We start from the raw sequence: 23,359 nt of genomic DNA, 5'->3' as shown, positions 1-23,359 counted from the left end.
GTATGCTTTTTTTTTCTATTATCTTCTTTCTATTAATCCACTTTTCCCATCCAGGCGGAGCCTCTCATCATTGACCTGCGCGACCTTTTCACTCTCATCTATGACATCAAACAGCGGGAGGAACTGGAAAAGAAGGCTCAGAAGGACAAACAGTGTGAGCAGGCGGTTTACCAGGTAGGACACTCCTGAGTCCCCTTTTTGTTTTTCTTCGTGATCTTGTTTCCCATTTGGAGGCGAGATCACACATTAGGAGTCAGTCAGCAATGCGTTCACACGACAGAAATAACACTAAACACTTTCAAGCTTCCCCTGAAGTGCGCTGCATCTGTTTGTAACACAGCAAATGACTGCTTCCGAGTTTAAGCGTGAATGCCCTAATGAGTCTGTGAACATCTAATGAAAAACAAAATGTGTCATTGTCTGCCTTCTGTCCCAAACTCGCACAGACCATCCTGGAGGATGAAGTGGATGATCCCGTTTACCAGGTAGGTCTCACACCGAGCAGGAACACGTCAGTGCTGTGACATCGATGCTCCTCCAGCTTCACTGGTGCTGTTTTCCACTCTTAAAGCTCCGGATAAAGAATAAGCAAATAATCCTCAATTCAAATTATCTTCTCCAGTCACTGATCTGCTTGAATTAATGACTCATGATACTCCACCATTCCAGTAATACACATTAGATCATCTTAGTGGACAGTTTTGTTCAACCATCCAACTCCCATTTGCCAGTGCAGTGTTGTAAAACCATTTTTTTTTTTAAGTTGATCTGTGTCAGTGTTCTGATTTCTTCCAAATATATGCCCCCATCCTGGACTGGTTGTTATCCCTCTCTCTTTACTGGCTGAACATGATTTTTTTTTTTTGTGTTTGCTCACACTGAATACAGACAACACTAACTCTTACTCTGAATGCTATGTTCAGCAGTACATCCAACCACCTCTCAGGTCACCTCTGTTCTTTGCCGTAGCTTGAAGTGTGTTTTACATAAAGTCATCCCATATTGCAGTTTTCAGTTTTTACGTTGATGTTGGTTGACAAAACTCCAGACTGAGGCCACAGTTCTAAAATCATTGATTTGACTTGTTTGGTACGTTGTCTTTCTGAGAGTTGGACAAGAGGATTGGTTTTAGGAGCTCGGTAAAGTGTTGAGAAAATCTATAGGAAATTCAAGGCTGGACAGTTTGCCGTACAAGCAGACGTTCGACCTTACACTCATGATGAATCATTATTGGGCTGACTGAGACTGAATCTGAAAAACTGCCTAGAGAACTGACACGAGAAGTTCTGGAAAATGTCTGGAGAGACTTTAGAGTTTCGAATTTTTGTACAATAAAAACAATATTCACTTGTTAGCCCATTTATTTTCATGCAGGTCGAACAAAAAGAAGCATGTGTTCTTTCCAGCGACGGTGACCAAGCACAAAACTTTAGCCCAGGAACATTCTCTGTTGTCTCTTTAAATTGGAGGTGGATCAAGAAGCCATTTAGCTTAGCTTAGCATAAGTAGCAGGAAACATTTAGCCCGACTCTGATCACAGGTGTCAAAATCCACATGATCACCAACTATTACACTAAATCTCGCTTGTTTTCATAAAAACTGAAGATTAGAAGTTGTTTCGTTTCGAATTATGTGCATGATTCTCGGGTGGGAACAGTGTCTCTCGTGACTCGTGAGATTAAAGTCAGAATTCAGACTTTTTCTCAGAATTCTGTTTGGTTTTTGTTTCCAAAAAAAAAAATCATTTATTAAGGATCCTAGTTTTGCTATTTCCTCACGCCATGTCTTTATGCTAATGCTAAGCTAGCCAGCTGTTAGTAAGAAAGGTATACAATCCTCTTCTTTGACTCTCAGGCAGACCATTAATAAGCATATATGTCCCAAAATGCCTAACAGTTCCTTTAATTTGTAGACATTTATTGATACAGTATCAACCCAAGAGGAAGTAATGACAGATTTGAGTACTTTCAGTCATGGATCTCACGCCGATAACCTCTGGGTCTATTTTCTCTCAAAGAGATGGAGCATCACGTGGTTGATGTTGGAGGGAAACCTCTAGCCAAGACCTCCATATTGCCTTTGAAAGACTGCCTGACCTATTATACTTGTGCTCTTTCCTCTTCCCACCTCACTCTTTTTCTTGTTCTCTCCATCAACCCATTCCTCTTCCACGCACCCTTTGTATTCCTGATCTCATTTAATTCCCTCGTTTGACGCCGCCCTCACTCCCCTGTGCTCTCATACGTTCTCATCATGCGTCACTCCCTTGTTGTATCTCTTTTCACACGCCTTTTATACGCCAACTCCTCGTCCTCTCCCTCCTCCTGTTCATCTCATTATTCTCTGCACCTCTTCACCTTGCCCACTACTTCTGTTCTGTAGTACATAGTGTTTGAGGCCGGACACGAACCCCTCCGTGGCCCCCAGTCAGAGGAGAGCGTTTATCAGGTACAAAGACAAGCATTGCCCCCCTTTTGTTCCTCCCTCTTGATACCCTGTCATAGATGATAATATTACAAACAACTTCACAGCACACTTTAAAGGTTACAAAGTGTAGATCTGATGGAAGCAGATCAAACTCATGTTTCTCGTTTGTTTGTAGCGATCTCCTCGAGATTCATTAGTGGAAAAAAGGCAATTTATTTTTTCCACTTTTGATGTGCAGCAGTAGCTTCAGCTCTGGTGTGGGGTTGAAAAAAGTGAAGTCGTACCCAAGAGGCTAATGTCAGTTTAACGATAACCATCATTGGATTAGATGCAGTTATTGCCTGTGGATCAATCTTGCATTTAAAGGCAATTTGAATCCAGCACTGAAAAACGTTATGTTGTTGCTGAATTATACACATTTAATGGTTATTGCTTTGCAGTCGCTGAATAATAGTTCATGAAAATCTTAAAAATCTTAAATTAGAAAGGAGCCTTAATGTTTCAATGGCAGGCTTATGTAGAATCTGAAAAGGCTGTAGCAGAGGCAAAGTCTGGGTCTGGTTACTGTACACCAGGCACCTTTTATGTATTCAAAACTTTGACCTTTTCAATTTAGGCAATTTAAAGGAGCAGCTTGGTCTCAGGTGATCTGTCATATGATTTAATCCTCCCTCCCCCGCTCCCGCTCCTCTGCCTACTGCTTCTGTGAGGGAGATTAATCACTTTGCCATGCCATTTGATCTCAGAATGAAACAAGATCAATAGACTTGGGCAAAACGTAACTAAAAAGCTAACCAGTCAGGGGAGACGTAGGAAAGGCGACCAGCAAGGTTAATAGCAACAGATAGTTTGGATAAATGTGGGCAAAAGAAAATACAAAGACGGCCAGAGCTGAAGCCCCTTCTGTCAAATAAACAGAGACATACTTTTGTAGAACAACAAAAGGCTTATTTAATTCTCGCAGAAGTAAATTGTTTGCAATCCATGTGGGATTGATTTTAACAGCACAGCTATACAAATTTGCGTAACCCCACCGCATTGAACGATAAAATAACTTTATCAAAACAAATGGACTCAATCTAAATTGATGCTTTTTATATTCCAATGGACATGTTTTCCAGTTCCTGTTAAATATCCTGCCAATGAAAAGAAAAAAAAGAAAAACTAAGAGAAATTGTGTTGCTCTGTTACTTATATTTGAATCGACCTCCAATCTAATGCAGGTCCCAACCAGTCAGCAGAAGGAAGGGATCTATGATGTCCCAAAACGCCATTTCATGACTGTAGGTGTTTTTATTTTTATTTTCTGTTACTTGTTTCTTTACTCTTCCACTTGCAAACCTCTCTTTAAGATCCTCCTGAAGTAAGTGCCTGAAGCCCCTTTTGACACCGTCCATTTGTAATCCTCTCAATTCAATGGTGAAACGTTACCACCAACAGACTCTAAAACATTCCAATGCCAAGGACAAGTCTGTGATGATGATGGTGATGACGAAACAAAGCTAAATTGGTCATGCAAAGCCTGCTCAAAGAGATAAGACTAACCGATTGTGTGACCAAGATCAGACGTGGCGGCAATTTCACAGAACATTAGAGAGGCGGGCTTCATATCCTAAATCCAATCCTGCACAGTGTCGGATGCATGTCGTATCCAGATGGTCGAGTTTGTTTGCTGGTCCCGTTTGACTAATTAAAAGGGAGGCTGCTCTGTCTTCCACTGAGGATAAGGATGAGAGGTTTGTAGGTGAGGTGGGTGTTGGGGTTGAGCTGCATGGAGTGAAGTCATGGCTACATAAAACCAAGGCCACCAAACACTCTGGCCCTTTCTCAATTCACAAGTATGCAAGTATGTACTGATGCGTACTATATGCGTACAGAAGTATGTACTTGAGAAGTACGCCGGGAGTATATACTTGCCAAGAACGGGAGTACACAAGTATGATTCTTCAATTGGAACAGCAGCGTACTTCCTTGTTCTACTGTCTGAATGGCGGGTGGCACCGAGTGCTTAAGCCTCATTACCGCCACCTACAGTGTTGATAAATGAACATATGAAATACTTTTAATAAATGCATATATATTGTATTTTCACATTATAAATATTTAACTTCATTTATTTATTTATTTCTATTAAAATATACAATACAATGTGGAAAATAGATATATTACAGCATTGTAGAGCAGTATATATGTGTATATATATATAATATATGTATATATGTATATATATATATTAAATATATATATACATATATACATATCAAATTATCAGTTCAAAACGTTTACATTTAAAACAAAATAACACAACAACAAATCTATTGATCGCACCAGCGGATCATTTCATCAGGACAGGCCGAAGTAACGCTGCTCTGCGCCGGGCACTGTGAGCGATGAGCTTCCGCAGAGGCGGAGCTGATCACCTCCGACAAACGTTGCTGCCAAACTATAAATACGTCATATCTTAATACACAAACCACATGTTTGAATTCTAAATGACTAATTTCTCGCCTCAAATCATCTTAAAACTGCATTCCGGGACACAGAAAAATATTTATTTCAGATTTATATTTCTATTATCTGCTGCTATGTTCCGCCGAAATGTATTCTGGGATACATGGCCATCCCAAGTACGCTTAAGTCACCTCCGATGCATACTTGGTAAAAATGGGTGGAGCGAGAACACTTCTGGGTTTGAGAACCGTCCTCGCTGTTCGCTTACTTGAGAATTGGAACAGAACTTGGACCGAGGCTGATGACGTTTTCACAAGTACAGGAGTACGCAAGTACGCACCAGTATGGATATTGAGAAACGGCCTCTGTGTTAAGCTGTAACTTTATGAGTAGCATTTTTCTTTTGGTGTGATTTGGTTTGATCAGCAAACAACACAAGCGCATTATTATTTATTATTATTTTTATTTTAATTTCCCTCTGTCATCGAACTGTGGATATATCTCATCTCGCTTTGGTGGGTTTTATGAGTTCTTAACCATCATGTCGTTAACTCACTAGTACATCTCTCAAATCGCTTATGAAAAACATTTATTCAAGCCTATTTTGGCAGCTATTCACCCGGATGGTTTTTCCATGCAACTTTTGAAAACAGCCCTAGCAAAGTACATATCTGCACTGTCAGTGTGTTTGTTGCTCAGCATATCAAGCAGATAAACTGTCCTGGCCCCCTCGCTATCTCACCCAAACAGCCCATGCCAGTATAAGTAGCAGCGCTTCCATATCTCCCAAGTGTTACTGCTTGTCTGTTCATTCAGTTGGAGCTTTTTTTGAGCGCCTCGAACTCCCTCGATGTGTGTCACTGCCTGCGTGGGGGGGGTTACCTTTTTCCAAATTCCGACTCATCTGGTGCCCCCTCGATGGATGAAACTGTGGGATCCTTTATGTCCCCCCTGTTTGCTGTGATTTCCCCCCTCCCCCCATCTTTCCTACGTTGCCTGTAGAACTTTCCAGCAGGCAAAACTATCATTCTATTTATCTATTTATTGTTATAGTTGATATCAAAGCACTGTTGCCTTCAAAGTTCGTTAAATATTAACCTTCATATGTGTCTTTGTAAAACGAACTACCATTAGAACCTGTACGACTTAACAGGAGCAGGTAATTGTAAAGCACCTGTTCGTTTATAGCTGTAGCTGAATTAGTTTAACAACCATAACAACAACAACAACATAAGTGGAGGGAATTGGAAGACGTTTTACAGAGACACCTAAAAACAGTCCACAAGCTAAAGTTAGCAGCTAAAAGTAAACTGTCGACTGATTTGGATGTTATTCTAGCCACAACTCGAGGCACCATGGCTAATCTAGAGCAGTGGGTGAACGACCATCTCCATGACATCTTGGGCTTGAGTGACAGATATGTGTCTCAGTTCATGATTGGCACTGCACGGAAAGCACAGACAGCTCCATATTTTGTGACTCACCTTGAGCAGACAGGCGTAATTGATGTTGACCACAGCTTTTTGACAAGATTCCGGGCAAGCCGGTTGTTGAGAAGGCATCCCCAGCGATTGAACGTGAAGCCATTGAAATGGAGAGGAAGAATTGGACATACACGTTACTGGAAGACAGCGACAGTGATGGGGACGCTGTGCAGGACAAACGGAAAGGGAAAAGGAGAAGTAAGGACAGAGGAGACAGTGAGTCGTCTCTTAAGGATGAAGTACCTAAAAGAGGCAGTTCATCCCAGTCCATGAGGAAAGAGGAAGAATGCGAGAAGGAAGAGCATGAGTGATTGCAGGACATCGAAGAAAGAGATGCTTTTGCTGAGCGAGTGAGACAGAAATACAAAGAAAAGACACGCAACATAGCAGAGAGGACTGACAAAAAGACTTAGAGGAGGCTCAGAAGAGGCTGAAGATGGCTGAGGAAGATCAGAATAAAATGGAGGAGCACCTCTTCACTACAGACAAGCGGACTGAGATGGAGAAAAGAGACTTGGATTACAAACGCACCCTTCGAGACCTGGCTAAAGATTACAAGAAGGCTGGAGCCAAGGGACAGGAGGAGAGGAAGAACAGATACTACATGCCAGAGGAGAAGAGAGGAGGTGCCCCAGAGAGACCTGGAGCTGGAGGAAATTCCCATGGAGTTAGGAGGAGAACAAGGTCATTGGGAGGAAGACAGGCTGAAGAGGGCCTCCCTCAACTTTGGGGCAAAGAAAGAACGAGAGCAAAGGATGAGGCGGGAGCAGAAGAAATAACAGCTGGAGGAGGATCTGATGATCAGCTTTGTCAGCACTGCCATCACTATGAAGGGAACAAGGACAAAAAAATATCATGAGGAACCGGTTCTGTCTTAGATGGAGCTGCGGAAACAGTCCCTGCAGGGGGTCAGGCGCAGCCTTCCCATATTTCCTTACAGAGAAGACCTGCTTGCTGCTATTCACCAGCACCAGATCCTGATCATTGAAGGGAACACAGGCTCTGGAAAAACCACCCAGATCCCAGATCCCACAGTACCACCGCCAGCTACAGTGTGGTCATCATCGATGAGGCCCATGAGCGAATGCTTCACACAGACATCCTGTTTGGTTTGATAAAGGACATTGCCAGGTTCAGACCAGACTTGAAGGTGCTGGTGGCCAGTGCCACCAGCACGTGGATCAGTTCTACAGATCCACGTCACCCAGGTTCCTGGAGACATTCTGGTCTTTCTCACTGGACAGGAGGAGATCGAAGCATGTTGTTAGTTGCTGCAGGAAAGATGCTGGTGACTAGGATCGAAGATCACTGAGCTGCTGATTCTTCCTATATATGCCAACCTTCCGTCAGAAATGCAGACAAAGATATTTGAACCCACTCCTCGTGGGGCCCATAAAGTGGTGGTGGCTACCAACATAGCAGAAACCTCACTGACCATAGATGGGATTATCTGTGTCATTGATCCAGGGTTCTGCAAGCAGAAAAGAGAGCAGGGCGTGCAGGCAGGGTGGCTGCTGGGAAATGTTTCAGGCTTTACACCGCCTGGTCCTTTAAACATGAAATGGAAACCTGAGATTCAGAGGACCAACCTCGGAAATGTTGTCCTGCTGCTGAAGAGTCTTGGCATCAATGACCTCATCCACTTTGACTTCATGGACCCTCCACTTCATGAAACACTGGTGTTGGCACTGGAGCAGCTTTACGGCTTGGGAGCCCTCAATCACCTGGGGGAGCTCACCAAGCTTGGTCGAAGGATGGCTGAGTTCCTGTGGACCCCATGCTGAGCAAGATGATACTGGCCTCTGAGCAGTACAAATGCTCAGAGGAGGTGTTGACAATAGCAGCCATGCTGTCTGTGAACAAAGCTATTTTCTACCGACCCAAAGACAAGGTTGTACATGCCGACAATGCCAGGAAGAGCTTTGTGGTGCCAGGGGGAGACCACCTGATGCTGCTCAATGTCTACACTGTGGGTGGAGAGCAACTTCTATTCTCAGTGGTGCTACGAAAACTTCATCCAGTTTCGCTCCATGAAAAGGGCATGGGATGTCCGGGACCAGCTCGAGGGCCTGATGAACCGTATTGAGGTGGAGGTGGTCAGCTCCCAGGGAGACAGTGTGCCTATTCGCAAGGCGGTGACAGCAGGATATTTCTATCACACAGCACGACTCAGCAAAGGCGACTACAAGACAGTGAAGCGTCAGCGAACTGTCTACATTCACCCCAGCAGCTCTCTGTTTAAGGAGCACCCTCGCTGGCTCATCTACCACGAGCTGGTCTTCACCACCAAAGAGTTCATGAGACAGGTGATTGAGATAGAGAGTGGCTGGTTGCTTGAAGTGGCTCCTCACTGCTACAAAAGCGAGGAGATTGAAGACAGCAGCAGCAAGACGATGCCGCGCAAGCAGGGTAAAACCAAAGAGGAGCTGGGCTGGTGAGAGGACTACCCACATAAGCTGTGGCTACTCACTATTTGTTGTTAGTGTACACTGTTGCCTTTTGGCATCACTTACGATAAAACTGTATAAAACCTTTTTTGCACTTTAAAAAAAAAAAAAACTGTCTAACTGCTATCTAACTAGCACTATCTGTGTGAGAAGTAAATCTTCAGAAAGACACTCAAGTTGTACCCGTCGTACTTGTTCTGGTTGCTTCTTCCAGAAGGGATTATTGGGTTGAAAGGATCAGTCAGTAAAAATCTGGACATTGACTATGATGCGCTTGTGTATGTTTATTTGTAGCATGCAAATCCTGTGTGTTCCGTCTGCTTCTGTGCTTTTACTGTGATCCATTGTCTGCTTGTGCATGGCCCCCAGAGACATTTCATGCAACTTAGCCATCCCATAGTCTCTTTCATAGCTGCATCCCCTCTCCTTGAAGTAGCGTGAATGGATCACAGAGGGGACCAGAGCAGGGGTCACGTCTGCCTATAGGTTGAGGTGGCCTCATTGTCTCGGTTGGGTGGTTCCAGTAGCTTCTTCTTTCATGCATCTGATGAAATAAACACACGCCTCTTTATATGAATCTGCTCACAGACTAGAACCAGAATGATAAAGCAGCCCGGGCTCTCAAGGGTGCCTCTCTTGATTGGCAGACATAAGAATATCTAATCAGAGTCTGCTTTATGGGCCTGAATAGCCTTTTTACCCACTCAATCATAGCAAACCATGAAAGATTCATTTTAGATCAATTTTCTAATAATGCAACAAAGGATAGTTGTTTCTTGCCATCCACAGCACAGACTGCTTTTGTGATTATATTTCACTCCCCACCCTTGCAACCACCGTACACTATTTGTAGATGAATACAAGGTTTTTATAACTGTGCAAATCTCATTGTGCTGATGTATCACTAGACTCTCCCCCTCTCTCTCTCTCTTTCTTTCTTTCTTTCTTTCTTTCTCTCTCTCTCTCTCATCCCTTCATCTAACTCGCAGAATATCAACCACTTTGATCTTTTTGGCGACATGTCCACTCCTCCCTCGGTGAGTGCCGCCCCGTTTCAAGTTTGCAAAGTTGACACGAGATGGAGATAGTGTGGTCACATTTTATTCTGTGATTTTATTTTATTTATTTTATTTTATTCTAATGTGTCAGCACAGCAGCCATTTTGAAATGTCGGCTCAGTTCATGTCAGTCAGGACAGTGTGACGGTGAACTTAAATGGAACACCATTAATTAGATTTAATTGTGATTTTGCTGTTGTGATGTTTCAAAATGTCTGCTGTGGTTAACAAGCTACATGAACTTAATGCTTTAACGTACGTCTCACCAAAGGTTTTACAACCATTTAGTTTTGTTTAACTGCTTAGTTACATGTGCAGCACTGTAACTTTTCACTGACTTTGATAGTGGTGACCTTAGTGTGTGTGTGTGCTTCGCCTCCTAGATGCCTCCGTCTCCTGCCAACACACTGGATCCAAGCAGGAGCAGTCGCCAGCAACAACACACTCCAGCTGAGTTGTACGCGCCGTTCAGTCCCACCTCCGTGCCATCAGGTATGTACCCAGACTGACACTCATGGTGTGACGGCTCAAGGAGTGCTGCAAATTACTGCCATGCTCCTCGGGTGTTGTCTTGAAACACTCCGAGAAGGAAGGAGTCCCTGTTAATTTAATAATACAAAAGACGGTTTCGTAGTCTGTGTGTAGATGCCCTGTCTTGGTTTTGTTCTGTTTCCATTTTGCCGTTCTTTTGTAGCAGGTTTGGAAGTAGAAGCGGTGGAATCAATGTGCAGAAAAACAGTGTAAAAACCAAAATGTATGATAAGCTTTGGGAGTTGCCGTTCGGCTAAAATGAAGTGTATGCATTGCATTTGTAGTTAATTGGCTGCATTATTCAGTACCAGCAGTGCGGTTTAAGTAAGTGAGAGGGCCCACAATAGCTCACATACACACACACACACACACCATATTTACAAGTGGAGTCTAAGAAAACGAAACTGTATTTTTAAGTTTTACGGTCGATGGAGGTGGACAAGTTGATGTAGAGATAAAAAAAGGAAACAATATCGAGTGCACTGGAAACAGATTCAGTGAATAAAGGATGATGTTGACGTGACTCAAATGTCCCTCCTGATTCCACATTTCACTGCACTGGGAAAAAAAGGAAAGTCGGAACAATGAATAAGAAGATGTATGTGTGGATAGTTAAGCAAACCATAATGTTCCTCGACTTGGTGCAAGATGCAAATGTTATTACAATAATAGATGGAATAGAAGCGGCAATTAAAAGCCAGCAGCTACTAGTGCTGCTCTTTTTTTTTGTTCATCAATTTGGTGCCTTTTTATACTTATGTAGTGACATACTTTTGCTCCTCCTACTTCTAAATAATAATAATTGTCCTTCCTTACTTAGTTGCCCTTATCAACAATTTCCTTTCCATGTCTTTGTTTTAACCTCCAGGTTATATGACAATGGGTCCAGTGCAGGCAGCCCAGTGGGCACAGCAGCCATTTCCTGCTCAGGCTCAGACTCTGGCCTTCCCCGTGCAGGGGCCCCTCCAGGTGGCTCAGGTCCTTCCTGGTGGTCAACCGCTCATCTGGAGCCAGGCCAACATTTTCCCCACCACTCAGCAACAGTGGGCGGCCATGGCGGCATATATGCCAGCCCAGACTGTTGGCGTGGGGGGCCATGCCATCCCAGCTGCCATGCTCCAAGGCCTGGTTCCTATTACTACCATGTGTCCCCAAGCCTGCGACCTGTCGGCACCGTCCTCGGCCATCACCAGCCCCCAGCACACGGCCGACCCCGCGCTGCTCCAGAAGCAGCTGAGCCTGGCTAAAGAGGGCCTCTGCATGGACTCGGATGCGGGGGAGGGCCCCTCATCATCGGGAGCCGGAGCAGCAGGTGTGGGATCAGGTATCACCTCAGCAGTGGTGAGCAGGTGTGGGACTCCAGGCCTCATGAGTGTACCAGACACACTGGCCTGCAGCCAGCTGCTGTCACCTTCATCTGCTACAACCCAGGAAGAAGAGGGGAGCTGTAGTGACCTTGATCTCTCGAGGATGACCTTGAGCCCAGGCACATCCACATCACCGTCCACGGAATCTCGTAAGTTCCTTTTTACTTATTCTCGCTCTATTTACTCACCAGTGTCTTTGCCACTTGCTTGAAGAGTGTTTTTCGGAGCATAATTTGGGATCAGAAAAGAGCAAACAGTAACATAATTGCTTTAAAAAGAGGCGGATTATTGTTTGTCGTAAGACAAAACTGGAATTGAATGCAACTTTGGGGAAAAGACTGCAGATGAATAATAAAATACAGTAAATGAAGCTGCAGCTCTGTTGGTTCAGTCACGGCCTATATGATTTTGTTTGCATGTGATGAACATTTATGAATGGAATAAATTGAAAAGTCAAGTTCATAAAGTAACGTTCTTTCTTTCTTTCTGATTCCCTGATTATGTTTGTGATCCTCTGTCCTCTCCTCTCTGACATTTGTGGTTTTGAGTGTTTGTATTGCACACATTCAGCACAGGATGATTCGTGTAATATCTGTGATCACCTAATATTTTCCACCAGGCATGTAATGATGTCTGGAAAAAAAGGAATATTATGGAGTAATAATACCATCTTATTTCTAGACTAATCACCAACTAACAGATTGTTATTAACAATAACAAAGGATGGATTTCAGCTTTCTAATATGTTGAGTCACAAACATTTTCATGTGAAGGAACATTGATGGTAACCTTTAGTAATTCTCATTACCAAGCTATTACATGGACTTTAATTTGAAAATAACATGCGATGACTCTGACAGTGTGTCCCTATTACCACACTACCATTACCAGTGTTATTACCAGGCTGGAAATTGCATTAGAAATAAAATATTTCATCATAATAAAATTGGTTAATACTTAATACCCGCTACTTTTGCTTAAACTCTTAATCTTTCACGAATATTCACAGATTCACGTACAGTGTTTTTTTGCTTAGCAGCGATGGTTTCTCTGTCTCCTGCTCTCTCTTGTGTTGTGTGCCACATGTTCTAGGTACTCCTCTGTCTCCTGTAGCTATAATAGATAGTTAGCCTGTCCTCTATAGTCCTTTCTCTCCCCCCTTTCTGACCCCCACCTCTCCTCTGTCCCCCATTTTTTTCCTTTCACCCCAACCGGTCGAGGCAGATGGCTGCGCATCTCTGAGTCTGGTTCTGTCAGAGATTTTTTTCTTTACACAATGTCACGTTCAATAAAAGGTCGAAATCTAAATTGAACGTCTTCATGTTAATAGCACAATGCTCTACAATACATAACGGGACAGATTAGCGTTAGACGGTGAGCAGTACATGCTACAGTCTTAATGTATCCTACTATTTTTCAATAACGCATGTACCGACTGTCCTCACAGCGTCCACTCCAGCTCCTCAGCAAAGCTGCTCTTCTGACTGCCCGCCATCCCAGGCCAGTGACCCCCCCACAGATCACTCGCCTACAGATCCAGAGGACAACCCCAGCAACACCAAGGAGGTACACGTTTGGTGACCGCCGACCCCTCGCTCACACGTTCATGGATTTGCCTTAACGACTGACAGTCGCTGACACACAGCTCCATAATCTGTTATTGTCATATGGATGATTGGCTCTCAGATTTGTCACTTTTAATTACATTTTCATGTGATTAATATGACTGAGTAGGATTGATTTTAGCAGCTTTTTTTTTTTTTTTTTTTTTTCAGAAAATGTCAAGTCAATTAAGCGTGAAAGGTCAAATATGATTTAAGTGTTGATTAGATCATATATAATAAGGTAAAATTGTCTCTTCAAGGTGATTATAGTTGCTGGTATTCAGCTAAAATGTGTCATGTTGATATTTGGGGAAAAGATAAAACATTTCATAGCTCGCTCTCTCTCTCTTGTCGTCGTCTTGTTTAGGGCTCTGTTGATGGAAGGTCGGTGTCTCCGGTGCTCAGTGAAGCTCCTGATCCTACACAGGATCCAGCCTGTTTACAGGACGACAGCTAGAGAACAACAAACTGAGTGAGCATTTCATAGTTCCCTCTCGTCTGATTTTGCACGACCCTCTTCACATTGTGGCATTTTATGTCTTTTTATCTCCAGTGTCCAACTCCCTCCCTCACCCTCTCATTGTTTCCTGGCACCTTTCTCTACTTTATTTATTTTTTATTTATTCAGCTCCTCCATGTGTCTTCATTTTTTTTTTTTTTTGCTGCCAAATGGAGACTAGTTCTGATTTAGTTCAACGCCTCTCACGTTATAACCCCTCTGTGAGGCACACTATCGCCCCTCAGTGGTCAGATTTGTAAGTGCACTGTTTTTATTTTCTCAGGGAATGGAAGCTTTCAAGGCCAAGGCAGAAGCTGAAAGAGAGAAAAAAAAAAAGAGACATGAGTGGCATCTCTCACAGCTGTGATTGCACAGACTTTGCTCTGTTTTTCCAACCTTTAAAGGATATTTTGGCAGGTCTGTAATAAGCTGGTGATCCAAGGATTTGCTTTCCTCCAGAGGCCACACACTGCACTGTACTCCTCATCAGCATGACAACCAGACTTTGGCTTGATTGTCCAATCAAAAACCGTATCAACCAGAAAGTGACCTTTTTATCTTTGACCGAAAACCTGCAACAGGAGGTGACTGCGTCCTCCTGTGGTGGATTTATATCTGTGAGGATACATTAAAAGGCTATGGTGACACACACACACACACACACACACACACACAGATGATGCAAATTGTTTTTTTGGGAACGATATAGAGGAGCAGCATTCCGACTGTACGTGGTTGACCTTCAGTTTTGTCGACTGCCACCAGCAGAGACTGTGCGTAGCAGATGGATTTGCCAAATATCCTCATCGTGTTGCTCCGCCTCTCGTCCATTTGCATGAACAGACTTAACGTGGATTCAGCTGTGAGCGAAACCTCCTCTCTGCAGCTTCCTCTTACAGTACAGATCAAGAAATATGGATTTTCTTTTTCTTATTTTTTAAAAGCTGTGAATTCATCGTGGATGGCGTTTGCGCCGTTAAGGATACCGGAGTGACTCGGAGGCATCCGTGTCAAAATCAAATTTGCCAAACATCTATTTTGTAAATAAGAAACCTCCCAGTCCCTGAACCTGAGCCTCTGTGCCATAACATAACTCTCTGGCTCTTCGATGCCAACTACCTGTGTTTCTCTCAAGCAATGTCCTAAACCAGCACCTCTAATTTTAACATCTTTTTACATTTGTTTTCGCTTCTTTTTTTATATATATATATATATAATGTCCTTGTTTCCAGTTGGTTTGTGAGCTATGAAGTGTGAATATGTGTTACATGGTCATTCAAAAATAAAGCCTGCTCAACCTGCATCACTCATCATGACCACGAGAAATGACGAGGTTTGAACCATCACAGACTATTTTTTGTTTTGAGGTATTCTTACATTTACTAAAAGTCACATTGTTCCGCTCGAATAAATTCAGCAGAATGAACCCACTTTGTTACGACTTGGGTTAATAACAACCACCGCAGAGACAGTAGATAACATTTCATGGCCTTATTAGGTTTGTTTTTTTGTTGCCCACTCACTGTTTCTTCTTTCCAGGTCCGTGTTTGTCAATGGTGAAACATACAGGGCGACTTTACATGTAATATGAACAAAAGAAATATCACTATTAACTGCTAGACTTATCAATAACAAATGGTAGCCTAACTGTACCCCCCCACCCCACCCCACCCCAGCTCGTGTAAGAAAAATAAGAAATAGTCCAAAAATATTTTGTAAATTTTATTTATGGAAATATGAATTGTCAAAAAGGGACTTTTGTATGTCTATGACTTCCCCATACACTGTACCCATCCCACTGTTCAGTCACGAATAAAATATCATGTGATTCCCACTTTGGTGCTCTGGTCTCTGTACTGTACAAAGAAACAACCGAGGCTGCTCTCCTCACACAAATATGTCTGAAATCCTATGTAGAGTCGTGTGAATATGTATGAATATGTGGTGACATTTCAATACAGAAACAATATGACGTGGAAATGCTAAAATGATGTGTATACCATCTTGCTTCGATAGTAATCACCAAGTAATAGTGACTGGAAGTTGGATTATGTTAGAAATAAAATGGTTTTACCATAATATTAACTACAAAATGCAACTGGATTAACCAGTGTACCTTCTGCAGTGAGTTATTAAGTTAGAACAGTATTAGTACACAAATGAAATTGTGTCATGCAATAAAGTCCAGGTCAAGGGTGAACAAAGTTGAAAGGTCACGAATGTACAAACATGACTCAGCTGATATGACCACACAAGCTTCATGATGGGAAATCACTTGATGGCAAACATTGTGTTTCCAGCACAGTAACGTCATTAAAAAGTAGGATTTTTACTTTTTATTGGAATTTCATCACCTACAATAAAACTGCTTATATCTAGGTTATAATTATGTATATATATATATATATATATATATATATATATATACATATATATGTATATATATAAAGGTATATATATATAGATAAATGTATATCTATATATATATACGTATATATATATATATATATATATATATATATATATATATATATATATATACGTATATATATATATATATATATATGTATACCTTTATATATATACATAAAAGTGAATGATGTAACGTTCTCTGTAAGGGACGTCTGAACTCTTTCTTTGTCGCGAGTCTTAAACCTTCATTGTCCCTGAATGTCTGCGGCGTTGTGTATTCAGCTCCACCTCTCAGTCTAATGGCACCAATGAGTTCATATCCAGGCCGGTATTGATCAGTGTGTGTTTGCACAGAGAGACGAGCAATGTTTTCCCCTAATTCACAGTCAGTAACACACAACCATGTTTCCTACAGTCAACTTGCACCGCTGTCTACTCCGTGTTACTCTGAGCCTGGTGCTTCTAAGGTATGGCTTTTATTTTTCTGTTTAATATCGTTGGATTGTCTGTTTAGGGACGGTCTTGCTGTAAATGACAAGTTTGACCACGGTGTAATGTTACTCTGAGACATTGAAAGTCATTTGGTAAGTAATTGACGTAAAACTCAACCCTGTACCGAACTAAATGTCTGATTTAGCTCTAGCAAATCCTCCAAGGTGGTACAAAATGTTTATTACAGTCCCCTATTGTATATTCATTACATGTTACAGTGAAGCTGCCGTCACAACAGCAAGCAGCGAGGGGCCCAGTGTTCGTGAAGCTCGGTCAGTGGGAGGCCAAGTGGCAGCTCAGGCGTTGGACTGTGTTTTCTCAGAGTGGAGCGCATGGTCACGCTGTGACACATGTCAGAAGAAGAGAGTAAGTATGATGATGATGATGCTTGATATGATGAAGGCGGACATTGGGGATGATACAGCTCCATTCCCCTGATCATCTGTGCAAAGCATCACCGTGCAACGTGCTGTTGCTTCAACATGGTCGTGAAGCAAGGAGTTTCAGTTCATCACTGGTCGTCCTTACGTGAACTTGCTGGGCCAGATTTTGACAGTTTGACGCGTATACTTGCTCGTCAAATGTACATCGTGCAAGCACAGACTTAAGAGGCAATAAAAGAGAGACTGAGAAGCTGTTATTTCATTGGGGAAAATACAGTTGAATTAAATGCAATCAGCCATAGCTGACAGTTTTAAATCATCAACATCTAAATAAATATTGTATATTTAATATCCTTTATTTAACCAGGTAAGAAAAGTCTGAATGAGATTAAAATCTCTTTTTCAAGAGAGACCTGGCCAAGACGGCAGCATCGGTACACTTGAAAAAGGACCACCACAACACAAATAAACAATAAAACTCAATTAGAGCAGATTTGTACAAGAAGCAGATAATAAAACAGAATTAAAATATTGTTTCATAGGAATTACAGTATGTATTCAATGTGTTAAATAAAATGTTCAATGTGAAATAAAGAGTTGTTTTTCAGCTGCTGGTCATCTTATATACAAAACATACACCTATTAGTAAATGTGTAGCACAAAATAAAATTCCTAGGTGGAGTAGAATGAATTTGATGAAATCCAATTAGATTAGATCAGAGCGGACTGACACAAAGTCAAAATTCTACATTCAACGTTTTGTCCCTAATGAGATGTAAGCCCTGTAAGACCTTCACTGACGACAAAGCTCTCACTTGAGTGCTGCGTCTCATCCACTTTACAAGGAGGGAGATTAATAACCTTGACACGACAAAGTGAAAACACACCACTAATGTGATTTTGTGTTGTTATCATTCCCTGAAGCACTTTTCAAGCTCTTCCAGCCCCTCTGTAAGGCACTGGCTGAACCCTCTGCTGTGCTTCTCTGACTGTTTATGTGCTTGTTCCTCTGCACCTCCCAGTACCGCTTTGCTAAGCTCGATCAGCCTTCTCAGTTTGGAGGGGAGCCGTGCAATTTTCACGACAGGGAGGAAGAGGCTTGTAGTGTTCCGGACCGCTACACCTGCGACAGTGTTCCTCTCTGTGAGGGGTTCCTCTGCACCCAAACAGGTAAATCTTACACCTGCCGACATGTGGCGTACCTTGAGTTACAGGTTACACTGTCACACAGATAATGATTCAAGTCAGATATAGCTGAACATTAATAACATTCTCTGCCTTATGTTAATCAGAAAATGTCTACGTTCATTTAGGAGCTTCTTTAACGTCATGAATGAGAGCTCAAAAACAAAAAGAAAGTAAAAACAGACATTTTCCTCCCAAACGCTGAACATTATCTGGTTGGGACGGAGTTATAACTAGAGTTTAAGTTACCATGGTGATGTGGATTAATGGAGAGCCAGTTTTGTTTGATGATAAACTGTACCAGATTATAGCTCCGAGCTAACGTGCAGCTACAGTCCCTTGGCAGTTTAAAAAAACAAACAGCAACAATAACATTTTCACCACAAATAAATGCAAATCAGACGAAAGTCTTTGTCCTCACGGCCTCTAAATCTTGCTAATAAAACATGTTACTAACTCTCTTTTTCAAATTTGTACAAAAAGCAACAATGTGTTGGTTTTGTGATGGAACGTTTCTTGGCCAGTTGTCGTGACATTGTGACGTCTTGGACACAGTCTGGCCAGCTGTTTCTCAGTGACCCCAATAAATCCGCTGCACATTTCGCAGATAGAGCGGAACGGAACAGTCGTGTTGATTTTTCTAATCTAAGAATAAGAGAATAAGGACACATTGTTGAAATGCCATCTGTTTCTTTGCCCTCCTCCAGGCCGCTGCATTCACAGAACTCTGCAGTGCAATGGAGAGGACGACTGCGGGGACATGTCAGATGAAGTCGGCTGTAAGAAGGTGCCCAAGCCCTGCAGGCAGGAAGCTGAGGAGTACTGGGGAATTGAAAACCTCGCCAAAGGGTGAGTCACATTCCCGCTAGTCTACATCACGAGTGGGAGAGTTTTTGGACACAAGTCGCGCAAACACGCTGCTCCTCTTAGCTCAGCCTATCATTGTCAGTGTTGATCTTCTTTCAGGATCAACGTCTTGAACAGTAACCTGGAGGGACTGGTCCTTGATAACAGATACTACGCTGGCAGCTGCCTGCCCCATTACATCCAGGACGTCAGATTCAGGAAGCCTCACAACTTACAACAATACACTCTACAGGTGGAAATCAAAATGAACCTGAATTGTCAACTGGATAAGACATTTTTTTGATTTATTACATTAATTATAACTATACATTTAAAACGCAGTACAGAAAACATCAAGCAGTGGGTTTTTCTGGACCTGGCAACAGAAAAGTCTGTCTGATTGATGTAGTTCATAAGAGAGATCCTCTTATTGATCGTTTCAGTTCGTATAAACTTGAAATCTGAGCTAAATGGGCTGTATCTTACTTTTCCTTGGCGTTACTGATTGTATCAAAGGGTAAATTCACCTCTCCTCATCCACAGACAAAGGGCTCGTATGATTTTAATCTGCAGTCTTTCGAGTCATACTCTGACTACATGGACTACACACGGAAAGAGCGCATGACCCAGATCAGTTTTTCCTTTGGCTTTGCCATCCCTGGTGTGTTTGAATTTGGCTTCAACTTCAATAATGCCAAAACCACCAAATCGATTCAGAAGATTCGCCGTGCCTCTGGCAGGGTGAGATTATTTTATTATTATTATTTTCCTCTGAAAAACAACCCTCATTTTCCCCTAGATCATTATAATACAACAAATACAAATGTCACCGATGTCCTTCACCCACGTCTCCACAGGTCAACAGCTTTGTGAGAGCCAAAGCAGAACTGGAGTTGGCCCAGTACATGCTGAAGTCGGACGAGCTGATGCTTCACCCTGAGTTCCTGCAGCGCCTGCGCTCCTTGCCTCAGTCCTACGTGTACGGAGAATACAGAGCGATCTACAGAGACTACGGCACCCACTACATCACAGAGGCCGCCCTCGGCGGACAGTATGAGCACACCATCATTCTGAACAAGGAGAAGCTCGAGAAGACAGGTAAAAAGTAGTATATTCAGATAAGATAAGGTAAAATCAACTTTAGTGTCGCAAAGGATAGTTGTCTTATAATTTCACATTTCATATTTGTCTTTCTAGATTATTCTTTGGAGGACTACAAGACCTGCACACAGGCAGGCCTTAAGGTTGGAGCCAACATATATGGAGTGTACGTGTCAGCTGGGGTTCAAGGTGGAGCCTGCAACGGCCTGTTGAATGAGATGGGAGGTGAGGACCAAACCCTCCACAGTCTGCAAAAAAAAAGGTCCATTCACACACACACACGAAGCTGATGCTGATCTTATTCCGTCTCCAGAGGACACGGTGGCGGGCAGCTCAGTGGAGGACTTTGTTGCTGTGGTGCGAGGTGGCAGCAGTGAATCCATCACTGCTCTGGTGTCCAAAAAACTTCCGACCCCACAGTTGATGAGGCTTTGGGGTGAAGGAGTGCGCTACAACCCCGACTTCATTCGTGCAACAGTGAGTTGCTTTTAGCCGAATCTCGTCTTTTTGATCATGTTAAAGCAGCGCTGTCAAAGAGGGAAAGAGCAGGTGAGGATGTATATCACAATATTCCCAATATTCATCATGATATTTCACAGAATTCCAATGGTATAGAGCTTGTTTTGAAATGGAACGACGTGTACTTCGGTTTCATGACAAATTTATGATGCAAAATGAATCTATGAATATCAAAAACAGAGAAATAAATCCAAAATTAAGTCAATAATAATGTGGACAACTGTAATTAAAACTCCAAACGGGCTTATATTAATATATACTGTATATATATTAATATGAAATTGCATTATTAATTACATATATATATATGTAATTAATAATGAAATTTAATGTTGAAGGCAATACATTTAATAATGTGATAATAACAACCGAATGTCTTGTTATTACTATGATAAAAAAAAATACCGCTTGCAAAAATATTAAGTATTAAACTACTCGCAGGCCGACCAGTTTGACACCCCTGTGTTAAACATCCAGTGTGTTAGAATTAGTGGTAATTAGTGACATCTCAAAAGAGCGTAAAAAAGCTGCTGATCGCTCGCTTTCGCAAATGCATAATTGAACTACGGTGGCCTGAACACACCAGAAAGGATGTAACACTCTTTGGGTTGCATTAGAAACATGGCAGTAAGATGGCAGCATCCATTTAGCAAGTGCATGTAAAAGGCTGATTCTAATGCTACAAAAATAATATAATGCCAATAAATCCTCCTTTAAATGGTTCTCTGTTTCTCCCACAGGCTTGTTTTTCCTCCATGTAGCTTCAACTTGTTTCAAAGTTGTAAAAAATGGACATGACTTGGCTAATCAAGGCCCAACAGTAACAAAACAGTTCATCTACCAGCACTGGCAGAAATACAGCGGCAAAATGGCCTACAGCTTAGTTAATCAATAGCAAGTTGGACAACAAACAGCAAATGGTGCCAAACAACTGTGCCAAATACAGCCGGGCAGACAGCGTTGGTACAACATAGCTACATTTCAGCTCATGTGGGACTTTCCACTTGGCTCTGTCTAAGACAACCTCCTGAAGACCAACTTTCAATTATAAGCCTGTTTTTTTATATCAGACCCTGCCGCTGTATGAGCTGGTGACCTCCAGGGATTTCACCCACGATGCCTCTCTGAAGAGGAACATGAAGAGAGCGCTGTCCGAGTTCCTGACGGAGACGAACTCGTGCAGATGTGCTCCCTGCCGCAACAACGGGGTGGCCGTGTTGAGAGGTAACTGGGAGAAAATGATTGTTAAACCAGTTGTGTACTTTTCACTCCTACTATTCCTACTCCCCTGCTTATACAGAACATTTAGACGACACAAAGTGACCTCTAACAAATGATGGGGAAAAGAAATAACGCTGTCTTCCTCTACAGGCACGAGGTGCGACTGTGTGTGTCCTGTTGGTTACACTGGACGGAGCTGTGAGATCACTCAGAGGCGAAAAGGTACACAGGACATCAAGTAATGTGTCTGATGTGGTCTTCGGATGCTGTAGCCCACCTTCTATTTGAGTTATTTTTGCCTTTCTATCATTTTTGAACCAGTCTGGCCCTTCTCCTCTAACCCTAACCCAGAAAAACTGTTGCTTACTAAATATCTTCTGTTTTATTCATTTATTTTTGTCATTCTGCGTCGACTGCAGAGATGCAAATGAGAATTACAGTGGATGAGCAGTTTTTGAAATACTAACAAGTCTCTTAAATCCCATTGTGAGGTAAACAACAATCACTTTCCCAACATTAAGACAACAGATGATATAAAAGGAATAAAACAGCGGAAAGAAACACTCAAAACTGTGACCCAATAAAAGCAGACTTGTTAAATAAGTTTGTAAAGTGAGCTTGGGAGTCTGATCTCCTCAGGCAGCCTAGATAAGGTCTTTGGATGAGGGCCTCAGTTTCGTGTAGGTTATATAATATGTTGTCTTTTAATGTGACTGCACAGCACTTTGCCAAACTGTGTTGTTTTTATAAATCAGTTCTAAGATGAATTTGGGGCCAGGGAAGGGAAGCTAAAACAGATATAATAGGCTCTGTCTTCTTTCTTTTTTGCTGCTGCAGTTTGGACCGTCTGTCATTTTACACACGCTCTGTTGTGGCGGACCAGATTACAGAGCGTCTCCGCATGCAGAATGCACTGAATTACGGCCCTGTGATTGATTGGCTGCGAGTGTAATTTACTTTGTTTGCGCTAAATCTAGTGAAACCCTGATATAATCCTTCCTGACAGACATAGGCATCGATGGCAGCTGGAGCTGCTGGGGTGCATGGTCGTCCTGCAGCGGGAGAACAATGTCAAGGAGTCGACAGTGTAACAACCCAGTGCCCAGCAATGGAGGCGCGGCCTGCTCAGGACTGCAGCAAGAGTCTACTGAATGCTGAATGTCAACGGTGACATAAATATTCATGTCATAAATAAACCTTCTAAAAGCGATTGTGGTGCTGTGGTTTGTGTTTGTACTGCTTGGAGAAACACAGGGATTTATATTTCAAAAGGAACCTCTTTTGGATAGTCTTTGGAAATACTTTACAAAGTATAAAGTGTATAAATGTGTC

At 42.3% G+C, this 23,359-nt stretch overlaps 3 protein-coding genes and 1 pseudogene across 4 annotated transcripts in view; all 4 read left to right on the top strand.

Moving 5' to 3' along the window:
* dab1b (DAB adaptor protein 1b) overlaps positions 1–15,702 on the top strand; it is a 48,874-nt gene extending 33,172 nt beyond the window's left edge. Inside the window, exons 6-15 of one of the 2 annotated variants that reach the window (XM_058630705.1) lie at positions 55–174; positions 447–485; positions 2,383–2,448; positions 3,651–3,710; positions 9,799–9,846; positions 10,251–10,359; positions 11,267–11,914; positions 13,213–13,331; positions 13,737–13,841; positions 14,152–15,702. In XM_058630705.1, the coding sequence (XP_058486688.1) occupies positions 55–174; positions 447–485; positions 2,383–2,448; positions 3,651–3,710; positions 9,799–9,846; positions 10,251–10,359; positions 11,267–11,914; positions 13,213–13,331; positions 13,737–13,826 (1,299 nt within the window). In that variant the 3' untranslated portion in view covers positions 13,827–13,841; positions 14,152–15,702. The remainder of the gene's footprint in view (positions 1–54; positions 175–446; positions 486–2,382; positions 2,449–3,650; positions 3,711–9,798; positions 9,847–10,250; positions 10,360–11,266; positions 11,915–13,212; positions 13,332–13,736; positions 13,842–14,151) is intronic. The other variant, XM_058630713.1, reaches the window with a different exon arrangement.
* LOC131460335 (pre-mRNA-splicing factor ATP-dependent RNA helicase DHX16-like) lies at positions 6,234–7,141 on the top strand (annotated as a pseudogene).
* Positions 8,321–8,800, top strand: LOC131460344 (pre-mRNA-splicing factor ATP-dependent RNA helicase DHX16-like). The gene has a single exon (XM_058630734.1). The coding sequence runs from the start codon at positions 8,321–8,323 to the stop codon at positions 8,798–8,800; it is 480 nt and encodes a 159-aa protein (XP_058486717.1).
* A 937-nt stretch (positions 15,703–16,639) lies between the features above and the next one.
* On the top strand, positions 16,640–23,237 carry c8b (complement component 8, beta polypeptide). Its single transcript, XM_058630695.1, has 12 exons — positions 16,640–16,747; positions 16,991–17,138; positions 18,178–18,325; positions 19,048–19,189; positions 19,307–19,439; positions 19,730–19,927; positions 20,044–20,284; positions 20,384–20,512; positions 20,601–20,764; positions 21,877–22,030; positions 22,178–22,249; positions 23,034–23,237. Exons 1-12 carry the CDS (start codon positions 16,683–16,685, stop codon positions 23,183–23,185), a joined length of 1,746 nt encoding a protein of 581 aa, XP_058486678.1. The 5' UTR covers positions 16,640–16,682; the 3' UTR covers positions 23,186–23,237.
* The last annotated feature ends 122 nt before the right edge of the window (positions 23,238–23,359 follow it).

The sequence above is a fragment of the Solea solea genome, chromosome 1, assembly GCF_958295425.1.
Source record: "Solea solea chromosome 1, fSolSol10.1, whole genome shotgun sequence".
NCBI lineage: Eukaryota > Metazoa > Chordata > Actinopteri > Pleuronectiformes > Soleidae > Solea > Solea solea.
This window is presented reverse-complemented; position numbering and strand designations above follow the sequence as displayed.

Bases quoted from the DNA above. Each gene is read 5' to 3' on its own strand.
- LOC131460344 (XM_058630734.1), top strand. From the start codon at position 8,321: ATGTCTACACTGTGGGTGGAGAGCAACTTCTATTCTCAGTGGTGCTAC.
- c8b (XM_058630695.1), top strand. From the start codon at position 16,683: ATGTTTCCTACAGTCAACTTGCACCGCTGTCTACTCCGTGTTACTCTG. The intron at 19,190-19,306 runs GTGAGTCACATT...ATCTTCTTTCAG, and splicing joins ATTGAAAACCTCGCCAAAGG to GATCAACGTCTTGAACAGTA. The intron at 19,440-19,729 runs GTGGAAATCAAA...CCTCATCCACAG, and splicing joins TACAACAATACACTCTACAG to ACAAAGGGCTCGTATGATTT.